We start from the raw sequence: 23,028 nt of genomic DNA on the forward strand, positions 1-23,028 counted from the left end.
CCCAGCACTGCTGCTAATATTTCTGCGCCGCCAGTACCAAACTTGTTGCGCCACACAGTTTCAGCATAACTCTTTCAGCTCTCTACAGCCATGCATAATTACAATAAATGGCGTATAATTATAATTAATCGCGTTTAAATTCAGTAATTACAGACTGTTTAAAGTATAATATAATATAATATAATATAATAAGCGGGTTATCACTTCGCAGACATTTGACGGCGGCTCGCGCGGGGCTTGGAGCGTTGCGAGCACGCGCTTCCCGCGCAACGGCGGCTCCTCCCCCTCCACCGTCGGTGAGCGGGCGGGAGGACGAGGCGCGCGAGCGCACCTGAGCCGATTCGACGCGTCGAGGCGAAGGGGAAGTAAAGCGAGGAAAACGCTCAGGGTCACTACAGTTACCGCAGCTGAGGTAAAAACTTCACTTGGGTGCCAAGGCCGCGAGCGGGGGCCGGTGTGTGTGTTCGACGATAGTGGTTTGTTCGTCTTCTGCGCCTTTTTTTAAAATTTTTTTTTAAAGCCTCCGCAGAAGCTCGTCGCAGGTAAGACGAGTTTCGGTGGGGGTGGGGGAGAACGCCTCAGAAACAAGCCAAGGTGTGTGTCAGCGCTCGTGACGCGTAAACACAGAGACACGCAACAAACACACATTGTCAGGGCGCTGGAAAACATCGGTAAAGGAACACATGACATGTGATGACCACTATCTTCGCACTGTGAGGGCACTGCTGTCCAGCATTATTTTTATTTATGAACAAATTAAGCCGCGCGCTCATACCTCCACGTGAATGTTGTTACATCATATCTCAACATTTCTCCATGTGTACATAATGAATACAAGAATGAAGAAAGACAGGTTCCTAAGTTAACAAAGTTAATGAACAGAAATTCAAAAGGCCAAGTAACAAATGGACCAGTATCAGCAGCAGCAATAGCAATAATAATAATAATAATAATAATAATACAAAGAAGAGTAACAGAGGATGGAATAATATGTTCAGGTGAATGAGCCCTGTGCTGCCTGGATGCAGGGGCAGTGGTCTGGTCAACTCTGGTCAGGTCACCTGACTGAAGGTGTCTGGTGCTGAAACAACTGAAACCCCAGGGACCTCTAGTTGATGATGAATAGGCATCTTATTTTGCCTCCAGCAGGTTTTGTTTTAAATTATAAAAATTTCTTTTGAAAACCCAAGTAGTATGAAAAGTGTGAAACCTATTTATTTGCTGCTGTTTATTGCACAGCTGTTCTTGTAATTATGACATAGATGTGTTTGCTGATGACGAGTGGTGAGTCTGCAGTGGAACTGATGTTGTGTGTGCTCTGGGTCACCTTTCGTGATGAGAACCCAATGGGGGGGGGATCAGCTTCGCTCAAGGGAGTTGTACCTGTGTGAACTGACAGCCAGTCAAAACGGCTGCTGTTACTGCGGTGACGTGCTCCTGCACTGCCTATCCTGGGCCTTCTCTGTGTCTGTATGCCTCACTATTCTACAATCTGGTCACAGCCATGGCCTTTTGTTACTTAGTTAAGATTTTTTTTAATTTATTTATTTTTTTTAAACGTTCACAGCTTCACCTGTATCTATAAACTGGATGTTTACCGAAACTGAGTTACCCAGCTTGTGTACCTCAGTTTGGTACCTTACTCGAGAGTGACTTGCCTTCTGGAATTTGAACATGCATTCCTTTGGGTGCTTAATGGTCAGCCGCTGTTGGGAGTTTTTGGTTGGACTGTGCGCCTGTATTGGGTTAATGTCACACTGGTAGTGTTGTGGAAAATTCCATTGTGATGAACTATGTGTTTGATTAGCTGCTTCTGTAGCTGCTTTACCTCTTGATGTCAGTGCCAGGGCACATCAGCTCTAACTTCCTGTCTTTTAATGGGTAACTTAATGTCTCATACTGGACTGGGATGCTGAAAACTGCTTCATCTAATCTTACTGCTTTTGTGTCTCTTTCATCCAAGTGTAATTATGACCATCTTAATTAGAAACAGACCATGCTCATATGTTCTTTGTATTATTTCTTATTGGAGTGTTTGTTGTTTGTCCTAAGTTTGATTGGTGAATAAGCTTGAAGTATGCAGGAGTCAGGCAGTGTTTTTTGATAAAAATGCCCATCTTTCTTTGGGGATTGCCTCAAAGGACTCAGTGACTTTCTGTTGCTAGTAATACTTTATACTTGCATTGACTCAATGAAAATATTTTACATAAATGACTGCAACAAGTTTTTTTCTTCCACAGTTTAAATCCAGTACACACGCATACTGGCTGAAGCTGCTTGTCCCGAGCGGGGTCGCGGCAAACAAGAGCCTAACCTGACAACTCAGGGCTGGAGGGGGAGAGGACACACCCAGGATGCCAGTCAGTCGCAGGGCACCCCAAGCAGGAGTCAAACCCCAGACCCGCCGGAGAGCGGGACCCGGCCAAGCCCGCCGCGCCACCACACCCTCACTTAAATCCAATAGTGTTAGTCAAAATATTTGGACAAAAATGCACATTACTTAATACCGTTTTATGAAGTATTTCAGTATTATTCAAAATTTCTCCAAAACACAGTATTATGTCATGCATCTGATCAGATAATGATCTTCTATTGATTATCTTGGTGATTTTCTTGAATAGGTACACATGATGTCTTTCATTGTATCTCTTCACCTATACAGTATAACTAAATAGTTTTGTGAATATGGGAGTGTGTTTGTATAAGTGTGGTGCAAAACATGCATAATTAATAAAGACAATATAAATAGTCTATAATGTTGCATCACCTGGGGGACAGACAGGATCCATAACGAATAGAAAGAAAGAAAGCAGGGTTTTGTAAAACCTAAACGTCTAGATACCTTTGCAGCATAAAAAATGGAGGATTGCCAGTTTCATTGTAGACAACCTCCATTACCCAGGCATAAAATGCATATTTATACATGACAGCTTTGGCAAACATTTGTAGATATTTGAAGATATATACAAACATTGTTATTTTGTTTCCTTTGACATATTTATTGAGACCTAAACTGATGATTTGCATATGGCTGTGCCTGAGAAACAGAGCAAAGGCTGGTGTCACCTACCATCAAATAACAGGCCTCGTGGAAAACCAGATGAGCCCTTGGGTTGCATCAATGGACCAGGCAGACGGCTTCAGTTCGACAGTACTCTTTAATCAGGGCCTTGCAGCATCCTGCATCTAATCTGTGGGATTAACAGTCAAGTGTCACCTTCCTCTCCAGTTTCTCTCTCTCCCTCTCTCTCCCTCTGCCCTCCCCCTTCCAACCTGCTCTCCTTTGCTCTCGCTTGCCTGTTCCTGAGACACGTTGGCATACACTGCGCTGCTATGTCAGCAGTGCAGATCGAAGATTGTGCTTCGGACTTCACTTTTATCTCAGCACAGGGGCATGTGCTACTCCCTGCGGCATGTTTTAGGAGGCTCTCGCCTGGATTGTACTGTGTTCATATATCAAGATATGGGTCTGGAATGCAATGGAGTCTGACAGAAGATGAAGAAAAATTACATTATTTTAAGAAATTTGAAGAACATGATTTTTATCTGTGGCTATTTTTATGCTTGTTATGTCCTCTACTTATAAATTATATATTTACTTAAAATGAACTATGAAAAAAGGAGAACACACTGGCTTTTAGTCTGCAAAATCCAGAAACTCAAGGTTCAAGGAGTTATGACTGCTTTGTTTATGAAAAGGAATTCATCCCTTGTACCAGAGGTGAGGAAGCTGATTGCAGGGTGGGTTGTCCTGTTTGACCTCAAGTATATGTGCAGACATTTACAAATGTGCTTATTTGTCTTTTCAGAGGTTTACATCTCAGAGTGCACTACATGTGTTTCTCCAACATCAGCAGTACAATACCTCTTTTTCTCTCTCTTTCATTTCTGTCCCTGTCCTTTTTTCACTCTTCTTCTGTGTTGTGTCTTTTCTCTCATTCCCCTTTCTTTTTTCTTGCGATCTCCCCTCTGCCTTTTTTGTGAGTTTATCTCCCTCCATTCCCCTTTCCTTACTCCTGAACTTGTGGTAGCACACTGTCCCTCCACTACACCAGACTAACCTTTGGTCAGTGGTTCAGCTGTTAACAATGGTTGCCTCTTCATGGGTAACAGAAACAATCCTTTCCCATGGTGCACCTGGGGGAGCCACTCATGCTGCAGACACACACATTCAGACACACTCTGGTGGTGTAGGGGTTTGGTTACCAACCGGCAGCCACCCAGCGCATCCCATTGTCTTGAACTGGCAGGGTACTTTAGTTGCAGAATGACAGCAGTGAGGTGTTACAGAGCTGATGACAAACAAAGGAGTACTGCATTCTGGCAAGAAAGAGAGCTGTGTTTTTGTACTACTATCACCTTCAAGTGGGGTCACGTAGTTTGTCCAAATAGTCATCAAGGATGCGATTTTGGCTACAGCACATGAAGAAGAAAGGAGTAAGATATCTGGATGGCTGATAAATAAGTAAAATGATCATGTTCTATTCATTACTAGATTACTTTTTATAGGTAATGTGACTCACTCAAAGCATGAATTGTGGTACGTGTTTGGGAAAGATATTGCCTGATTTAATAGAATTAATTTCTTGCAGTCATGGAGTAAAAACACTAATTCAGGTTTATATTGCAGGCTGAATTTTTCAGTGCACTTGCTGCTGAGGTTTTCCCAGATAGCTAATGAATGAGGGGGAGGAAGGGGAATGCATGCAAGTCAGGTTGGAGGAGGATGCTGGTATGTTTGGCCTTTGCGAAGCACCAGTGCCTGGAGAGGTTGTGCAAGGCAGACCTTCGCTGTGACTGCGGGCTTTTTCCCTGAGAAAGGAAATTACTAGAGATAAAAAGGCCACAAAGAGAAGTTTCCATCCTCTGATTGAACAAAAGGCGGCATTAACAACCAGGACCGCTTTATTGCATGGTGCAGTTGATGTTGTCTCAGTAACATGCTGCTGAGCCATTGTTCCTTGTCTTTCAGCAGTTTTTGACTCAACTCCTTTTCAGTTTAGTCAAATTCATTTTAATTTTAGTCATAAAATTCTTTTTGTTCAGAAGCTAATATGGAGGAGACAGGCTTCAGAACTTGGCCAGGTTTTTGTTTAGCAAAAAAATTAGCTGGGACAACAGTTTTTACAAATCATGTTATTGTTAAAATTATATATGTATTTTTAGCTGACTTACTATGTTAATCCATGTATTTTTTTTTTTTTTTCTCCCACCATTCTGTGCAGTTACCAAACATGAAGTGTCATGGAGCGCTTATGGATGACCTCTCTTTGAGCTCCTGTGTTGACTGTAATGACTAAGGCTGAGGCCTGGTCAGCTTGGAGACTGATTTAAGTTACTGGGGGGGGGGTAGCTGAGGCAAACCTCCATGATGGAGCCTAGGGTCTTGCTGTCTGACCCCTCCCAGGTACAACTGTGTCATGAATGTGGCCAGGCTCATGACACGCAAGAGAACCATCTGTATGAGTACAAGGATGAAGTGGATGATGAGCTGGTGTGCCACATCTGCCTGCAGCCTCTACTCAGTCCCCTGGACACACCCTGTGGCCACACTTACTGTGCTCGCTGCCTCAGTGACTTTCTGCGGGAGCAGGACTTCTGCCCTATGGACAGACAGCGGCTGCAGCTGCACCAGTGCCGGCCTTCCAGCCTGCTGGTGCGCAACCTGTTGGACAAGCTGATTGTGTGCTGTCCCTTCCAGCCCCAATGCAGCCATCCCATGCAGCGCTGTGAGCTGCAGCCACACTTGCAGAACAGGTAAGCCGAATCTGCACAACAGGTAAGCCAAAGGTAGAGTAGAGAAGAATGTATGAATCTGTAACTTGTTAGATGCTTTTTGACAATGAAGCTGTTTTTCCATCAGTTTTACAATCTTTCCTAGTAGCAGTTCACTATATGCAATGCTACTGACATGGCTGGGCTCTGCAGGTGCTACTGCAATGCTAGATGTTTTAGCAATGGGGAAAGAAGCAACACAAACTGACTTAGGTTCCCTTGGAGGGTGAGATGCTCTCCCACCCTGCTCTTAACAAAACCTGTGGTCAGCCAGGCACCTGCAGGGCTATGACTGTTAGTGAGATAGTAGGATTGTTCTCCAAGTATGTGACACTGTCTGATGAATCCTGCAGCATGGAGAGTGAAAAATCTTTGTCAAGGGAAAGAAAAAGCAACAGGGTAATTGGTTCTGATTAAATAAGTTAATTGTGTTAATATTCTTAGTTATGTATAACTCTGTGAATGCGAGGAGACTGACCTGCAGTCATCCACAGCATCATCAATCATAGTTCCTAATGTTTATTAATGAATGTGCTTAGATTTGTACACATTCATTAAACGATTCCTTTTGATCAATGAAATGTGTGTATTTGGTTGTCTGAATACGTAGTTGTACTCCTTTGCTTTTATGTGAATGCATTTGTGTCCGGAGACATACAGGATATTTATACAGTATATGTGTGACTTGGTTTGAGTGAAAGCATGTGTGCATGTTTATATTCGTGTGTGAATATTTATCTGTCTGTAGTTTTTTGTCTATATTTTTACATATTCCTCTTCTTATATATGCTTATTTCTCTGTGTGTGTGCGTGTATGTGTGTAATAGAGGGCGTGAGGATAGTAAACTAGGTGTGTACCTTTCAGATGCCTGGGGTTCCGGGAGAAGGTGGAGCCAAAGATAGAGCCTACCTGGAACAAATTCAGTGGGATTGAAACTGTAGGGGAACTAGCCACCAATGCAGAGCGCTTGCCTGTGCCGTCACACTCAACTCCATCTTGTGGACCTCCAGAGCCCGGCCATGTCAACCCTGGCTTTGTAGAGGCCGAGGATGGTAAGAGAAAGGAGCATGTGTCCAGGTCACCAAGATGAAACATGAAACTTTTCTGTACCCTGGCATAACATTAAAATGTTTTTTTTTTTTTTTTTCCCTTCACACTAAATATTTGCTAATTTTTAGCATGGTGTTCAAGGAAAGAACATAAATATTACTGCATTTGGACCTGCAACCTGCTTTTGTTATGTTTTTATATATGCACCACTATGGTGCTACTCGATTGCTGCACATCCTGCTGTGGTCAATGGTGTGAAGAGTGGCAGAGATTGCTGGGAGACTGGGCATGGAATGTGTCAGGGAGGCTAGAACGAAGAAGGCAGCTGCAGAGTGTCAGAGTGTGAAAGGTTTACAGACAACAGTGAGCAGGAAGGGAAGTGGCCTCCTGACCATGCTGGTTGTCCAGGGGAAACAGAGATACCCTTTGATCTAGGTGTTGCTGAAGGTGGGGAGACTGGGGCTGTTGTTAAGGGAGGTTATCTCTGACGTCGTGATCTCTCTGCACTATTCATAGCCAAGTCATCATCTGCACCTGGTGAAAGCATCTGAATGCTGAATTGATAGCATAAGCTCTGCCAGTTGTCTTTTATTATGAGGTACAATACTTATAGCACAAAAACATTATGTGGCAGGACAGTTTTTTTTCTTGAAGTCTATTTCAGATCTCCTACAGAGTCACAGCAATATTGTGTCACTTATGGGGTTCTAGGGAAAATGACATGCTTTTAAAATTTACAGTGTTTGCATTTTTCAATATGCATACCCTTACACAGCTCTACCAGCTGTAGCATTTACTTGTGTGAGAGTGAGGGAAAGGGAATGAGTTGTGGTTAGAAGTGTAGGCATTTGTATGATTAAGCCCATTCTGATGTTAGACCTCTTGTCCAGAAGCACCCCTCAGATCCAGCCTGCTTGCGGAGGCTAGTGTGGTGGAGATCTTCCGGGAAGACCCCAAGGAGAAACTGGGAGCACACATTGTGGGTGGAAAAGACACTCCGCTGGGAAACATTGTGATCCAGGAGGTCCTGCATGATTCGCTGGCAGCCCGTGATGGCAAACTGGCTCCTGGTGACCACATCCTAGAGGTCAGAAGCCTCTCTGACTAACATAATCATCTTCTCTCTCCCTTTTCTCAATATATTGTTAAAATTGGTCACCCTCCTCTCCAAGCATCCAAGACATCCAAGCATCACACTAAGTAGTGCACAGCAGTAGTCCTTCCTTTGTTTCCCTGAGCACCGATAAACACGGAAGTATTTTTTTTCACCAAAAAAGTAGTGTTCTCTTTTCCATTTTGTTTAGATGAATTAGGGTTAGACTGGATATTTCTTCATTGCCTGGTTCCAGTTTGCAGAGTTGGCCGATGTGGCATAACATATATGGGACATTTGCCCAGTGATAAAGTGCTAAAGGTTTCATTCTGTATAAATTTAGCATGCTTTTTCCAGGAAATGGTAATTTGACAATTCTAGATTTTTTTTACTCATGCATAGGTCATCTTTTACATCATTTATGTGTCCACATTTTGGTCCTTCACATATTTTTATTTAATTGAGAACAGTGCATTTTGCAGTGTTCTGTATTAGTTAATGAATATGTCTGCTGTAAACAGTAGTGATGGGATTTTCTGTCATTGTTTTGCACTTGCTCAGTTTTTCCACAAAAGTATCCTCATTTGTATTGACATGTAATAAATTGAGAAAATGCTTATATTTGCTGCAGAAATGATTGGGAAAGCCACAGTTCACTGGGTTGCCGTTTAATGTGTTGGGTGACAGGAGTCAACCTGAGAAGTCAATCCACGTCCTATAATCCTCTCTCTCAGCCCAGACTGCTGTACATTTAGATACCCTGGAGGGGTTCTGAGCCCGAACATGTCTGTAAAAAGAGATTCCCTTGAGGAAGTGGAGACTGGGTTTCTGATTTCCTGAAATTTAAGCTCGCTTCTCTCTGGCAAATCAATGCAATGACTTTAACACAGCTCACCTCACCAGCTAGTGGCTAAGAGGTGTCCTTTTTGAACTGGGGTTTTGCTTGTTGCTTCAGTGTTGCTTGTTGTAACTGATTGCATACTGAACATGATTAATTTGATATTATACACATTTAATATTAACTGAGAAGCCTTTCATGAAGATCCTTTTTAACTAAAGTAAGCAAACCTCAAAGACCAGTTGAGAGAACTTAAGGCATTGTGGGGTGAACTTAATGATTTGTTTTTACGCTCAATAATTACAAAAGCTAATAAAATTGGAATGTCTTGCCACAAATAATAACAATAAAGCAAGAAAAAGTTTTGCTAAGGAACTAAAACAGGAAAGAGGGGAAAAATGCATCAAAAAAACTACACAGTAACTGAAACATCACCTCATATATTCTGAAAAAGCTATTTCCAGTCTTTGCTATAGAACACTGTTAAGTTTGAATGGCCGCACCTGGAACTCATTTCCCTTCTTGAGTCCATAAAATTGAGGTGTGGCCTAGGCTGTTGCCTGTGACAGTAAAGTGTAAGTAGTGTTGGTCAACTGCCATCAATAATTCCTGTAGGCTTCATGACATAGTAGCTGTCTTCTGTGGAACCTGATCGTGAGTGTACATGCATTGCTTGTTTTAGGTGAATGATGTAGCCATGTCCTCCATCACCCACCAGCGAGCTGTGGAGATACTGAGACGCCCTTGCTCCCTGCTGCGCCTCACCATCATGCAGGAGAAGGGCTTCTCCCCTCGGCGTGGCCGGCTCGAGTGCCAAGCTGTGCCTTCTTCTATTCCAGCCCCTGGAAGCCATGCCCATGCAAACCCTGCTGGTGTTGTTCAGGTGACGCTGACAAAGAGAGAGCGTTCAGAGCCACTAGGCATCAAATTGATTCGCAAGTCAGATGCTCCTGGTGTCTTCATTCTGGACCTGCTGGCTGGGGGTGTCGCTGCCAGGGATGGAAAGCTGCGCAACTCTGACAAGGTGTTGGCCATCAATGGGCATGACTTACGACACGGAACCCCAGAGGGTGCTGCCCAGATCATACAGGTGGACTGTCCCTGCAACTCTGTCCTCCGAAACTATTGCTGCTGCCTTGCAATACCAGCTGACAAACATAGAAAAAAGCCTTATAAAATAACATCTGACTACTCACTTTACAATTTTTTTTTTTTTTTGGACATTTAAATTTTAAGTTACAAACTATTTCTAATACATATATAGCTTTAAAGATTAGTTAAGAAGCTGTAAAACTGGCATATGGTGACTGCAGTTTCTGTTGTGTACTTGAAGGCCAGTGAAATGCGTGTGAACTTTGTGGTGATGAGGCACACCGAGGTCGCAGAGGAAGGTGGCAGCATTGGGGACAGCATGAGCAGGGGGACAAGGAGAGTTCCTGAACCACAGTACTACAGGCGCTGCTCAACCTATTCAAAGGTAAGGTGCATTGTCTGTCACAAGTCATTAAGTGGTGTCAATACCAACATTTTCCACCAGTTTTTGCAGGGACAAATAAGAGCAATCTTCAGAAAGAAATAAAATAAAATGTACAATGTGGCATATTCCCACCCTAAGCCCAAAGCTTTATTAGTAGGTAGTCTTCAGCAGACCTTACCATCAGATAGACCTACCTGTGTTCCAGTAGTTAATGTTGGAACAACTGAGTACAAGTTGTATCCCCAAATGAAAAGAGCATGAATGACTGCAGTCTCACATTGCCCACGCAACCACATGCCTTTGGCTGAGAGGTGAAAGTTCCCTTGATGGCCCCCACTGATCAACATGGAGCCAAAGCTGTTTGTTTGTTTGTGTGTCTGTATGAGTGGTGGAGGATCAAAGCTGTGATGGCTCCATTTTGTCCACAGAGCAGAATCCCTGCTGGGAAGCAAGAGAGAACCCTCTTTTCTCACCCTGTAGGAAATGATAAAGACCTTTTAGGCACATGAGACAAAGCAGCACCACCTTTGCTGTGTCAACAGAAATGTGTTGACTATGTCACTTTCACCACAAATACATCTTTAATTTTCTTTGAATTCCGGCTTCTAATCCACTTTACACATTCTACCATCCATGTTTTGGTCCTCCAAAAATTCAGTTTACAACTCACACACACTGTCTGAAACCGCTTGTCCTGAGTGAGACTGTGGCGAACTGGAGCCTATCCTGGCAACAGAAGGCGCAAAGCACCCCAAGTGGGACTCAAACCCCAGACCTGCCAGAGAACGGACACAGGCCACATCTGCACGCTCCCCTCTAAAGGAAGGGCGCAACCCAGCAGCACAGGGCTTGAGGTGGGGGGGGACACCCCGGACAGGACGCCAATCCGTCGCAGGGCACCCCAAAAAAGACTCGAACCCAAGACCCACCACACAGTGGGCCCTAGCCAAACCTGCTGCACCCCCCTCAGTTTACAACTGTTCTTGGCAGTTACTACGCTTTTTACATCTGCATGGTTTCAAAATTTAAGTGGGGGGAAAAATTCCCATCTGCAGTGATAACTATGAAAAAATAGACATTCCTTTCTGTTTGTTGTAGTCTGTGTATGTTTTGTACTTGTGCGCACAGGATCTCCCGGGAGGTTTCTCCAGCCAGGAGAAGACTGTGAGTCTAAAGAAAGAGCCACAGCTCTCTCTGGGAATCACCATTGCTGGCGGACGAGACTGCCGCAGCCGCCTGCCCATCTTCATTACCAGCGTGAGACCAGTAGGGTGCCTGTACCGTGATGGCACCATCAAAACAGGTAAACCAGGTCACAGTCATTCCTGTAGCATTCACACCAACACAATGTTTTACTGACACTCTGTGATATTGAGGTGACACTATTTACTTATGAAACTCTAACTGTTGGTGTGCTATTCCCTTAGTGGGCAGACTTAATGCTGCAGATGGTATTAAATTATACTGATTTGTTGCCATGGCTGCTGTTGCCCAGGTGATGTGCTCTTGAGCATCAATGGAGTAGACCTGACCCAGCTGACCTATAGTGAGGCAGTATCGGTGCTGAAATCCCAGACAGCCCAGCCCACGGTGGTGTTGCGTGTGGTCCGGACCATCACTGAAGGAGCAGAGGAGGAGCAGCAGGAGGAGAAGGATGAGGGTGAGGAGCAGGCAGAGGAGGAAGAGCAAGGAGCAAAGGAAGAACCAGATCCAGCAGAGAATCTCAGAGAGGAAAGCAGGAAATGGGTGCCACTCTGGACCCACTGGTTGGGTCTGCCTAGGTAACTCCGAGTCACTAAAGGAAATCAGTACATTTTAAATTGTTGGCGTCAATTTCAATGACATGTTCTTTTCTCTGGCCCAACAGTCACATGCACTGGTGCCGCAATATTGTTCTGCATAAGACCAACAGTGAGAGCTGGGGATTCAGCATTGTAGGTGGATATGAAGAAAGTCATGGTCAGCAGCCCTTCTTCATAAAGACCATAGTGCCTGGAACTCCTGCCCACTTAGATGGGCGTCTCAAGTGAGTCACCCCCATCTGTTTGGAGAAAGAAATGCGCTGTAAATAATGCTGTCAGCAACTCTAACTAGCCTGCACATTCATAGTCAGGACAAGGGTCCTTTATACACGCAGAGAGAAATATCAGTCCAGTCACTGTGCTCAGGCATTTAAACTATGCTAGAAGGGTTCTGAGCACTTTTTGGTTCAGCTGCATTGTTTCCTGCTCTTGAGTCATCTGAATGACAAAGTGGATTTAAGTGAAAGGCCCAGATAAAGGTCTGTTGGGATACTTCTGTGATTGTAGAGCCTTGATTTAAAGAAAGTGTGTCTAGTAGCTACCAGGTCATCAGCTTGTTGAACAACAGTGACACCTGTCAAGATGTTTTCCCCCTCTTCCCAGTGTAAGGAATTCTTAGTGGATTGGAACTCCTGCAAAGGGTAATTAAGAACAATAACACATTTTAAATAAATGGTGTAAGATTGCAGCTTTCACAGTTCACTGTTATATGAAAGTTGCTATTTTACAGTAACTGTTCTAATTAAGTGTTTAGTTCATGGGTACAGGAGCTAGGTTCCTCCTGGGACATGAACATGCAACTGAATAAGCTCCCTGATCACCACCTCCTTCTGCTCCTTGTGCCTGTCTGATTCTTCAGGTGTGGGGACGAGATTGTGGCAGTGAATGGAGCAAGTACCGTGGGCATGAACAACACGTCGCTCGTCCCCTTGCTGAAGCTGCAGAGGAACAAGGTCACGCTGACGGTGGTGTCATGGCCAGGAAGTCTGGTCTAACCCCCACCCCCTGTCATGCCCCACCCCCTAGTGGCCAGGGTCCTAACTATCCTGTCACAGTTACCAACACATTCTTGATCCATCCAGAGAGCAGTCTCTCCCTTACTCTCTTGAGTTACCCCCAAAGATGGGACACACTGGCATCCTACAGCTTTGGGAAGAGTCCTGTAATTAAAGGAGTTGATTTATTTGCCTTATTTTCTTTTTATCCCACTGCTGTGGTGAATTTCAGGGGGCACAGCTTTGTTTCTCCCACTTACAGCAGAATGACTTTGAGCAGAAATGTCCAAATCAGCATCTCCAAACTGGCACATGGGAGGAGAACAGGGAGGGAAAACAAGGCACACATCAGCAGCACAGTCAAGGCACAGTGAGAATGGTGTGTGGATGTTTCTGTGAGTGGAGCCTGTGTTTGCCCCCAGATGGCTACAGATCCTAGGAAGTTCTACATACATCAGGTAGTCCATTGCTTGCCTTGTCCCTAGCTTGTATTTTAAATCCTGTTGGTAGGTGGTGATATTAATTTTTCTTGTTAAATGACACACATTGGTTGAAAGTCATGTTTCTCTAGATGTGGACATTTTTAACTAACAGTTTTCAGATGGATTGTAGAAAATGGTTTTGCAGCAATAGTTTAAGATGCGGATGTGATGCATGTAACACATTCAGTTATGTTATACCAATAGCCTTAGTACTCTTCAGTGCAAGTGCTACATTTGCTGATACAAAGATGAATGTTTGCAACATGGAACTAAAGTCCTACTGTTGCTTTATAGTTATAGTATTAACTCTCCTAGTTGTAGTTATACATTGTCACATTTTTGTATCGTATGTGGTAGAATATAGCAATAGCACACGTGTTGTCATCAGGCGTTATGCTAATCCTACTTAATCAGGGCTGCATTAATCTCTATGCAGTGCACTGTTCTGATTGTTGGCTCATTAAGCTGGGTGCCTTAGTTTTGTTTATGATGTCCGCCTTACTAGAAAAACCAGAGTTCTTTTGACTCAACCCATCCCCTCCCTGACTTTGACCAGAGCAGTATGCAGGTGCAGTTTTCTTCAACTGCATGTTGTCTCCTATTTTTGTTTTGACATTGATGCACAGAAACCTTGTGCCAGTGCTGTGCACATGAAATACTGAAGTCATTGACAACTGATGTGTAAAACACTACCACAGTGTAATCACTCAGCCATTTCATTGTTGCATATGTGCACCTTAAATTACCTTTTTTTTTTTTTTTTTTTTTTATTAATCATGTGAAGCACCCAGGGAACCTTATCTTAGGCATCAAATGGCCCCCTCCGCTGTTACATCACTATTTATTTATGACTGTATGTACATTACCAGGGACTATGCCATGTTCCTAAACATATTTACCACCATTTCACACAGACTGAAGAAGTTTCGACATATATCTAAGATCTGCATCAAATTCCTATATGCAATACTGTATCCATTGGCCAAGATGGTTTTCCATCTATTTTCCCTTGAAAACCGATCATGGAGTCACTGTAACAGGAACGTGAGGGCTGTGCTATGCAGACGTACGGCTGCCTCATCTCCTTCCGTAAGATATCTGTATGGAACCAGTACGAGACACAACTTCGGTCTGTATGAGGATGAAGAACCCGTGACAAAGACCTTTAGTTTGGCTAATCTATTTTAAACGGGTGCTGCTGCTCTGCGCAGCAGAATTTTGAGAACCTGGGTGTTTTGTCATCTAATTTAAAAGAATCTTCATTTTAACAAATGATCAAAAAAACTTACAAAAAAAAATCCTGTGAAATAAAGCCCATAAATTACAGCATTAAATAATACGGATTTAAGGTGAAAAGTAGAATAGATGTTCAGTGAGAAAGGCATACAACAGGCAATAATGGTATGTCTCTTAAGTTCCCTACAGACTTTTGATATGTGATCATCACTATTTCACCATGAGACAAAACAGGGAAAAAAAAAAGTATGAAAGTGTGAGAGAGTATGGTCTTATGCACATGACAGAAGCTGGAGATCTATTGTCTTGTATTGTACCACCATGGAGGATTTGGGAAGGTGGTGGAACACATCTACACTCACATTCTTTATGACTATTGCTTGGTAACTGGATTTACAGATGTTTATGGCTCTACCAGTCAATGAGATAAAGGCCCTTAAGTGGAGAACTTTCTGTAGGGTCAAGTTTTTTTTAATACAGAACAAATACACTTGACTCTGAACAACTTAAAAAGCTGTTGGTAACTAAGAACTTGACAGCTTTATGAACATTGACTCATTTATCATCACAAAAAATGTAATGCAAACAGTAAACCAATGTATATATACAAAACACGAATTACTACCAAAAAGTAGTGAAAAGGATAAAATAAACAAAGCCTCCAGCATAGGAGACTGCCCCCTGGAGGTTGCTGCCAGGACTGGAGTGACAAAGCGCAACAGAAAGTTTAGCATTTTTCAACACCTAAAACTTACTGTACTCTCTCTGCTGTTTTGGTCATTATTGCACTGTCCTTCCTCTGTCTGTTTTAGGGTACAAAAACTAAACAGGTGACATTGATTCTGATGGGTGGGGTAACATTATGTATTTCCTTTGGATATTGGTTTCATAACCATAGACAATATTTTGTAGAAATGTCCTAAATACCATGGTATCCTCATCACCTTTGGAAATGTCTAACTACTGTAAACAGTGTTTTCTCCTGATAGTTTAAACCTTAGACATGTGGATAAATCAGACATGTTATAAAATAATGTTATTCAATTTCTTTAAAAGTGTGGTTTTTGTATTTTTTTTTTCCTTTTCACAAGATATTTTAAAAAGCAACGACACTTGCACTGTAGACCATTTCAGTTGCACATCAGTGTTTGTCTATCACATCATAATACTCTTAATATGTTAATAGCTGTGAAAGTTTCCTGTTTATTGTTGAGATTCTTCATACCTGTTATTTTTCTGAGACTATTCTGCAATTACAGCTAGAAGAAACTTTTAAAACAGCCCCAGTTTGAAATTACAAGTAAAAAAAGAGATCGAACACTTCCGTCTTTCATTTTCATAGCTCCAACCCTGAGGTACAGCCATTTTAATTTTCCCACTGAGCTCAGGATTGAAGAGACCAAGGGCAGCCTGCACTCCTTACCTGTTTCCCAACTCACATGTGGAAATAACTCATATTCTCTCAGAGGGGCCTAATCACTATCATTCATGATTATATAACCAGTAATTAATTAAATAAAATACTGGAGAGAAAACTTAAGTGTTCTACAAAAGCTGCAGCACAGTGGTGTTCTGTTGTATTTTTCACAGGAAGAAATTTCTGTTGCTCTTAACATAAGAGGTCAAAAATACAAATCTGCTAAATAACCTGCAGAGGAGCCTAAACAGTATATAACTCAAAGATGTAAAAATAAAAATTAAAAAAAAGGATCTTACTGTGAGTTACCTTTCTAACGATTATTCTGAGAGACCACTGTTTTGTATAGGATTGTCTTTTATGAAAAATTAAATACCTGTAATAAAACATCACCGTAAGCAGCAACGAAAATAACCAGGATCCTCTAATAAAACAGCTACAAATCAAAGTGTAACAGACAGGAACAAACCACAGTGTAAGGATGGCATAAACTGGCAAGAGGAAACACTTCCCAGTATTCCAGCACAGAAAGACTACATGCTTCAAGATACAGTAACAAAATTGAAATACCATGTAACAGTATGCTAACATTATCATGAACAGCTCCTGCAGACAACATTTGGTTTACCTTTACGTAAACTTTATATGAAAAAAACCCTTGCTACAATCATTAGAATTCTCATGGATTTAACAAGAAAATTGCCATTGCTATGTGCGTCGGGGGATCACGGTTACATCGTAAACGGTTACCAGTCGTAAACTACCGGGACACGCAGAGCTTCCAGACAGTTGACGAAGGAAGCAGAAGGTGATGAACCAGATCCAAAACCAAATGTAGTGACTGTCTGCTGTGTACTGAAGTCCTCCAAGTTGAAGGTTGACATGTTTTGTGCCCAGTCAGTATGAAGAGAAAGCAAAAGGGGGAAAAAAAATACTTTCCTTGTTAACCACAAGTATGGGAGAGCATTCAAAGTGGACATCATAGTTCAGCTTTCCTTGGGAACTGAGTAACAGCAAAAAGTAGTCCCAGCAGTGGAAGGGCGGGGAAAGAAAAAAGGTAGAGAATCCCTGTCCAAACCCTCTGGCAGATCATCCGATTTCCAGCTCGACATCCAGCTCCTGACGGAGGCACTCAGATGTAGTCAGAGCTCATTTAAGGGAAGAAAAACAAGAGTAACACTGACCAAAGAACAAAGTCATCACAATGGAACTGCCAATGACCACCACCTCAACCAACTGAACCGGTAACCTTCCAATGACCATAGGAACAAAGTACAGCAGAAAATAGCGCCAACCTGCACTGTCGTGGTAAATGACAAGAGGGGATAAAGGAAGCATAGGAAGAAAAAGAAAGGAGGAATATTTTGATCCCCAAATTACATCCAAGACATTTCTTCCTTTGTTGGCAAATTCCGGCTGATAATACGTTGCTGGTGGCCGTGGTGAAGAGCATCAGTTCAGGGGTCTTGGAGGCGAAACCAGCAGACCTACTTATGTTGCCATGTGCTCAAGCACCGCTCCCCGTCAACTCTGTCCAAGCCCCACAAGACGTATGGCTTAAATTTAAATGTATAAAAAAACAAAACAAAGAAAAACAATATTTTGGCAGAACTAGATTAAGAGCTATATTACACTGTGTAAACAATGGTATAACACTACATTTTGCTACTAAGTGGTATTTACAGCTGAGCTTCTTGACTTCCCGAGTGCCGGAGATGCGTGGTTCTGTCTGAAACAGCCTGACAATGAGCTTTATATCATCCTGCGTGCCGCTGACTGCGCTGGCGACGGGAGGAGGGAGATCCAGAACCCATCAGTGGATGCATTCGACACACGCGCGGCAAACGGCCGTCTCGAAGAGGTGTGCGTTGTGTGGGAACGGAGCTCGTCATAAGGCAAAACTGGGCCTGCGTGTCACCCTTCGGGCTGCGATCCAACACTGACACGACAGGAATATGGCTTGGTGAGAGAAACCTCACCGCTGCACGCATACATCAGCCAGCATAGTCAAACCTCAGCACACATCTGCGATAATAACCTTGTCCACTGCCTGGTAGAACAAAGAAAACGAAGAGCTATCCGAGCGCCACAGCGAGGTGTGTGTCTGCGCTGTGAGGGTGTGTGCAAAAGTGCCAGAACGCAAAGTGGCTACTACTACTACACAGGAGAGCTGGGGCTGGTGGTGGCTGGGTTTGGACGACAGTGGGGGTGTAGACCGCAAGTCCAGCACATCTACAAGGCACTAAGGGAGGGGGGGTCATACACAGATACCCATCCTTCCTCAGTCGGGACGAAATATGGGATATTTCGGTAAGAATTCTATAAGAATTACCTGCAGGGGAAGATAAAGAAAGAGAACATGCAGTTAAAATCAGATCCTAATTCTAGTGTGTTTATTCTCACAGAGTTGGGGGGGTCGGCCTTTGGGGTTTTCAGTGATGTCAGAGGTGAGTGGATGAGTCACACCTCAGCAGCTGTGCTCTCAGTCTGTGGCTAAAGTACTTTTCACACCCTGATCTCTATGCAACTTCTGGCACTGCAGCAGTGGTGGGTGAGAGCCACAGAAGTTCCCGACAGCGGAGCTACTCTCAGTAACGGGATAGCTACGGATCCCGGGGGAAAACTGTCTAAACCACAACAGAGTAAAAATGAGGTACCACCACAAAAACGGAGAGGGAACTTACATATTCCACCATGTTGCTGCTTTCACATTTCCTTTTGCTGAGCTTCCAGTACAGCCCCAGCTGGAGAGAAGACAGACAGGTCACACCTTCCACAATGGAACAACTGCATTTCAGTCACAGTGTTTCACCAAAAGGTTGCTGGTTCGAGTGCCTGCAAGGGCCCTACGGCTGACTTTCGGAGCATTTCCTTCAGCGAAAGTATCCAGCAGGGTAACTGGACACAGTACATTACTGGAAAAATAACTGGAAACTTTTAAAACTAACCAGCAAAAAGAAGGCAGAGGATCAAAATGGCTCAAGAAATGTCAACCTGGGTCAAGAGATGGACTGAATTCTGCAGACAGAACATCCCACACAGTCAGAGACGACGGTAACGTGCAGCGAAGAGGGGCACAAGCCGAGGATGTGTCTGCATGTCTGGTGACTGACATCAGACCAGGAATGTTGCAGAGGGGAACAGCGGTGGACACAACAAAAGCATCATCCGTCACTTGTTACAGCTCACAGGTTGGTCCAGCAGTACTCGTTTTTACCACCGTAAAGCAGCTCTCGATCAATGAGCTTACCTTGTGGTACAGACGGTTATTTTCCCATTCTAGAAGTTTCTGAATGGATCTTCTCGTCTGTGGCAATGAGACACACAACAAGGACTGAAGAAAAGAGTACTCGGTGCATGGGATGATAGTTTTACACTGCCGGAATAAAGTACGGGGGTACTACTAACAACCGGCCCACCGGAAGTAAACTGCAAAGATGAGCCCACAGAAGCACAGCTGCGATTAAGCAACTTCAACTCTAAAGCCACAGTGCGGCACTGACAGTACAAACAGGAAATGGAGCCTACAGAACCATCTGGACATGAGGGCGCAGGTTCAAATCAGGTGTGGTGAACAGCGCAGCTAGGACCCTTGATCTGTATTCCTTCAGCAGATACTGAGCTCTACTACAGAGGTCAAAGGTTAGTTTGTAAGCAGCAGTGTGGCTAGACTGCCTGAAGCAGGAAAGAAAGGGCAGCAGAACGGAGACGGGTCACGTCATGGTTGCACAAGGAAATGTGTAATGAAAAAGGGCACAGGTTTAAATCCCATTGAGGAACTGCAGTTGGTCCCTTGGAGAAGGAAAGGGGGGGGAAAAAAAAAAAAAAACCTTAGGTTGAACTGTTTGGTAAAACACCCATGGACCTGCATTAATGGACCAACTGCATGAACAGACTTGGATGCAAAGACCTGCTTAAGGAAGGGGAGGTGGTGAGAGGCCAGAGGGGGTCTGACTCACCCTTCTGTTGAGGCAGATGACGGGCCACAGGCTACAGGCTGCTGTGCAGCAGCAGCAGAGGCAGCCGCACAGGAGCCACTTGACGTTGACCGGAAGGCTCTTCTTCAAGCAGCCGTTGACACGACCCATGCTTGTCTTGAACTCCTCCGGAGCCACCTGGCTCGGTACAAAGCGGGGGGCCATAGTGAGGAAGGGGAAAGGTCAATCAAGGCTTGTGACACGTCAAATGCTTTTCCGCGATCATTTCCAATTTACCGTATGGTATGCTGCACAAACACGAGTACAAACGCTATTATTTGTACTCAGCTCTGCATAGCATCTGCCTTACTGCTGTCTCGGGCAGTTCAGCGATAAACAACAAGAGATGGCAATAAATACAGCTGCGGGTAAGATCTCAGTGAAATGCATCGATGGTAAGCTTATCGAGGAATTGTTTTAAACATGAATAGTGAAAGTGCACAAACTGTGTTCCTCTGAGAAGAGATTTCAGGGTCTCCCAAGCAGACCAAAGGTACAGAAAAACAGGTACATTTTCTGCAGATGTTTTCCAGAGATCGGACTAAATCTCCTCAATTGCACGCTGGTAATTTACTAAGCTCTCGGGCCAGTGAGAGACAAGAAGGGGGGAGATAAGCCCGCAGCCTGCAGCGGCTGCCTCCAAACAACATGAATGGACAGCCATTCCTTTCTGGGTTTGTACGCCATAAAAGTGGGGGTCGTAATCTTTTATGACAGGATGCAAAGGTCTCTTTGCAAACAGCCAAAGACCCAGAGCATAAAGCCCAGCAGGCCAGAGCCGAGGCTCTCAATCATCATAATCGCGACCTCGTCCATCATGTGTCACCCAGGGTTACAATACTAGAAGTACATTTTATTGCGCTGCATTTCCCTCTACCCATCCTGAACCCCCCACCAGCCCAACCCCCAAACCAACCACGGCCCCCTTTTGTGTCTCTAAGACCGTAGCTTCCCTTTCTTGTGCCCATGGCGGACTCTCTCTCTTTCTACCGTCATTACCGCGTCACCTGGAGCCAGATTCTCCCAACGGGGGGGCGGGGGGTGTATAGCAGCTTACTCATTGACCACGGTGTCTCATTGAGATCCCTTCCCAAAAAAACCCCACCAGATCCAATTCACTCGACAGGCTGGAAAGGACAGACGATACCGATGTTATTAACGTGCATAAAGTCACAGATACTAATAACCAGTTGGACTGATCGTATTTTTTTCTCACAACGTGGCCCCTCTGTGTTGCTCTGGATAACAGCACCTGCTAAGTAAATGTTATGCAAACGTGTGTAATTAACGCTTTGCATCTCTGTGTCGACAGCGATTCAGTATACAAATCTTGCTAGTTGTCTACAAACCAACCGGGAGGGGGGGGGGGGGGGGGGGGGTGATTTAGGAATCATGAGGAATCCATCATTTTAGTGATTAAATTACCTTTCCTGTGAGAACCGAAGGAAATTCACTGTCGAATTTGTTGCTCAGGCCGAACCTTTGAGAAAAGCAAACATGACGAAAATCAGATTTGGACACTGGACTCTTCCACATCAACAGGCACTTATGAAAAATTAAATTTAAAAAAAAAAAAAAAAGCATCCAGATTACAGTTGCATCTCAGTGCCTAGAATTCCTTACATCATATTTTATTATTTTCGCCAGCAGATGAAAAGCCAAATGCTTCGACAGGAATGCAAATATGCTGAGTTATCAGTGAATTATGAGACCACGCAGTTACATTATCAATACAATTCAATAGCCATAATTACAGTGCGCTTCAGAGATGTGCTTTCAATTAATAGGAGAATTTTGGGTGCGATGTGGAGAATCGGACTATGAATCTTGCTTCTGACTTCCAAACTCCAGCAGCCGGTTTGAAAAAATGTGACTATAGAGTAAAATGTGTCAGATGAGGGACACAAGTCCACTCTTTTCCCAGGTACTTGCCCTGAACTGATAGGGTAAAAAAAAAATACCCTGCTGCATAAATAAATGGATAAATCAACAGAAGTCACTTTTGGAGAAAAGTATCAGAGAAATTAATAGGGGAAAGTGGCGATATTATTATCACTTGTTTCAAGTCGGAGCGCCGTTCGTTCCCTTTAACTGCTGCTGCTTTATTTACAAAACAAACGGACACACACACACTTCGGCCACTTGGCCCTGAAAACAGTGAATAAACCACTGGAGAGAATCACATCCCCCAGGAAGGAGCGCGAACACAATAAAGTGGACAGGAGCTCGATAATAAAACGACACCATCGGATCGGATCGGATCAGAGCCGTAACGGCCGGGGCGCGTGTCGAGTTTTCGCTCTGAGGCGAGGCGCGCGCCACGAACACAAACAGCGCAGCAGAGGCCTCCGCGAGCTCACTGGGACTCTCGTTTCTCTTACACGGTGATGTGTCCGGCCCCTCGAATGACCACCGGCTCGGGACAGTATCTGACCAGATGTTCCTCGCTGTCTGAACGCTCCTCTTCCTCATCCAGCTCATAGATAGTGTCGAACTCCGCCATGTTGGGCAGTAGGACGCTCATTGCGTCAGCGACGTGCCCCGGAGTGACGTCACAGGATGACGCTCCTCCGCTCTGCGTCAGAGCGCAGAGCTCGAGCTCATTAGACGCGTTTGGTCAGTGCTCTTCAGTGCTCGTGTGCGCACGGGTATCGCGGCCGCGTGTCGCCCTCCACTTAGTGCCGCGTCATTTACGGGAAAACGCTGGCGAAAATACTGATGACCTTCGCATTATGTGCAATTACATAAAAAGGAAGACTTTCATGTATTTAGCAGACGCTCTTCTCCAAAGCGACTTCCAGCGAGCTCTGTGTAGTGATATCAGCCCACACTTACTTATTCACCGTGGTGACTTACAAATACACCACTTACGCTGGGTCACTCAT

General features: G+C 44.1%; 2 protein-coding genes across 8 annotated transcripts; one reads left to right on the forward strand and one right to left on the reverse strand.

Annotated features, from left to right (window-relative positions):
- The first annotated feature begins 313 nt into the window (after positions 1-313).
- On the forward strand, positions 314-16,716 carry lnx2b (ligand of numb-protein X 2b). 5 transcript variants are annotated; one of them, XM_018733658.2, is made up of 10 exons: positions 314-412; positions 5,226-5,757; positions 6,641-6,828; positions 7,717-7,913; positions 9,440-9,847; positions 10,091-10,234; positions 11,363-11,537; positions 11,730-12,015; positions 12,102-12,260; positions 12,896-16,716. In XM_018733658.2, the coding sequence occupies exons 2-10, from the start codon at positions 5,369-5,371 to the stop codon at positions 13,029-13,031; spliced, it is 2,082 nt and encodes a 693-aa protein (XP_018589174.1). In that variant the 5' UTR covers positions 314-412; positions 5,226-5,368; the 3' UTR covers positions 13,032-16,716. The 5 variants fall into 5 exon arrangements, with proteins under 5 accessions (XP_018589174.1, XP_018589175.1, XP_018589171.1 ...); XM_018733659.2 differs by lacking the exon at positions 314-412 and adding an exon at positions 3,596-3,721; XM_018733655.2 differs by lacking the exon at positions 314-412 and adding an exon at positions 3,596-3,721 and having other exon boundaries at positions 5,408-5,757.
- Positions 14,261-22,671, reverse strand: chic1 (cysteine-rich hydrophobic domain 1). Of its 3 annotated transcripts, XR_003798078.1 has the most exons (7): positions 22,525-22,671; positions 21,569-21,623; positions 20,126-20,281; positions 19,417-19,473; positions 19,161-19,274; positions 18,851-18,910; positions 18,480-18,498 (listed from the first exon to the last, which is right to left on the reverse strand). XR_003798078.1 is itself a non-coding variant. In XM_018733660.2 (6 exons), exons 1-6 carry the CDS (start codon positions 22,665-22,667, stop codon positions 18,448-18,450), a joined length of 522 nt encoding a protein of 173 aa, XP_018589176.1. In that variant the 5' UTR covers positions 22,668-22,671; the 3' UTR covers positions 14,261-18,447. The 3 variants fall into 3 exon arrangements, 1 of the variants encoding a protein (XP_018589176.1); XM_018733660.2 differs by lacking the exon at positions 19,161-19,274 and having other exon boundaries at positions 14,261-18,498; XR_003798077.1 differs by having other exon boundaries at positions 18,471-18,498; positions 18,851-19,274.
- Between the last annotated feature and the right edge of the window lie 357 nt (positions 22,672-23,028).

This window comes from Scleropages formosus, chromosome 13 (assembly GCF_900964775.1).
Source record: "Scleropages formosus chromosome 13, fSclFor1.1, whole genome shotgun sequence".
NCBI lineage: Eukaryota > Metazoa > Chordata > Actinopteri > Osteoglossiformes > Osteoglossidae > Scleropages > Scleropages formosus.

Coding starts and splice junctions, on each gene's coding strand:
- chic1 (XM_018733660.2), bottom strand. CDS start 22,667: ATGAGCGTCCTACTGCCCAACATGGCGGAGTTCGACACTATCTATGAG. Junction 20,282..21,568: donor CTTCGGTTCTCACAGGAAAG/GTAATTTAATCA, acceptor GTACCGAGCCAG/GTGGCTCCGGAGGAGTTCAA. Junction 18,499..18,850: donor GCAGCAACATGGTGGAATAT/GTAAGTTCCCTC, acceptor CTTCCCCTGCAG/GTAATTCTTATAGAATTCTT.
- lnx2b (XM_018733655.2), top strand. CDS start 3,605: ATGAACTATGAAAAAAGGAGAACACACTGGCTTTTAGTCTGCAAAATC. Junction 3,722..5,407: donor ATTCATCCCTTGTACCAGAG/GTGAGGAAGCTG, acceptor GACCCCTCCCAG/GTACAACTGTGTCATGAATG. Junction 5,758..6,640: donor CAGCCACACTTGCAGAACAG/GTAAGCCGAATC, acceptor TGTACCTTTCAG/ATGCCTGGGGTTCCGGGAGA.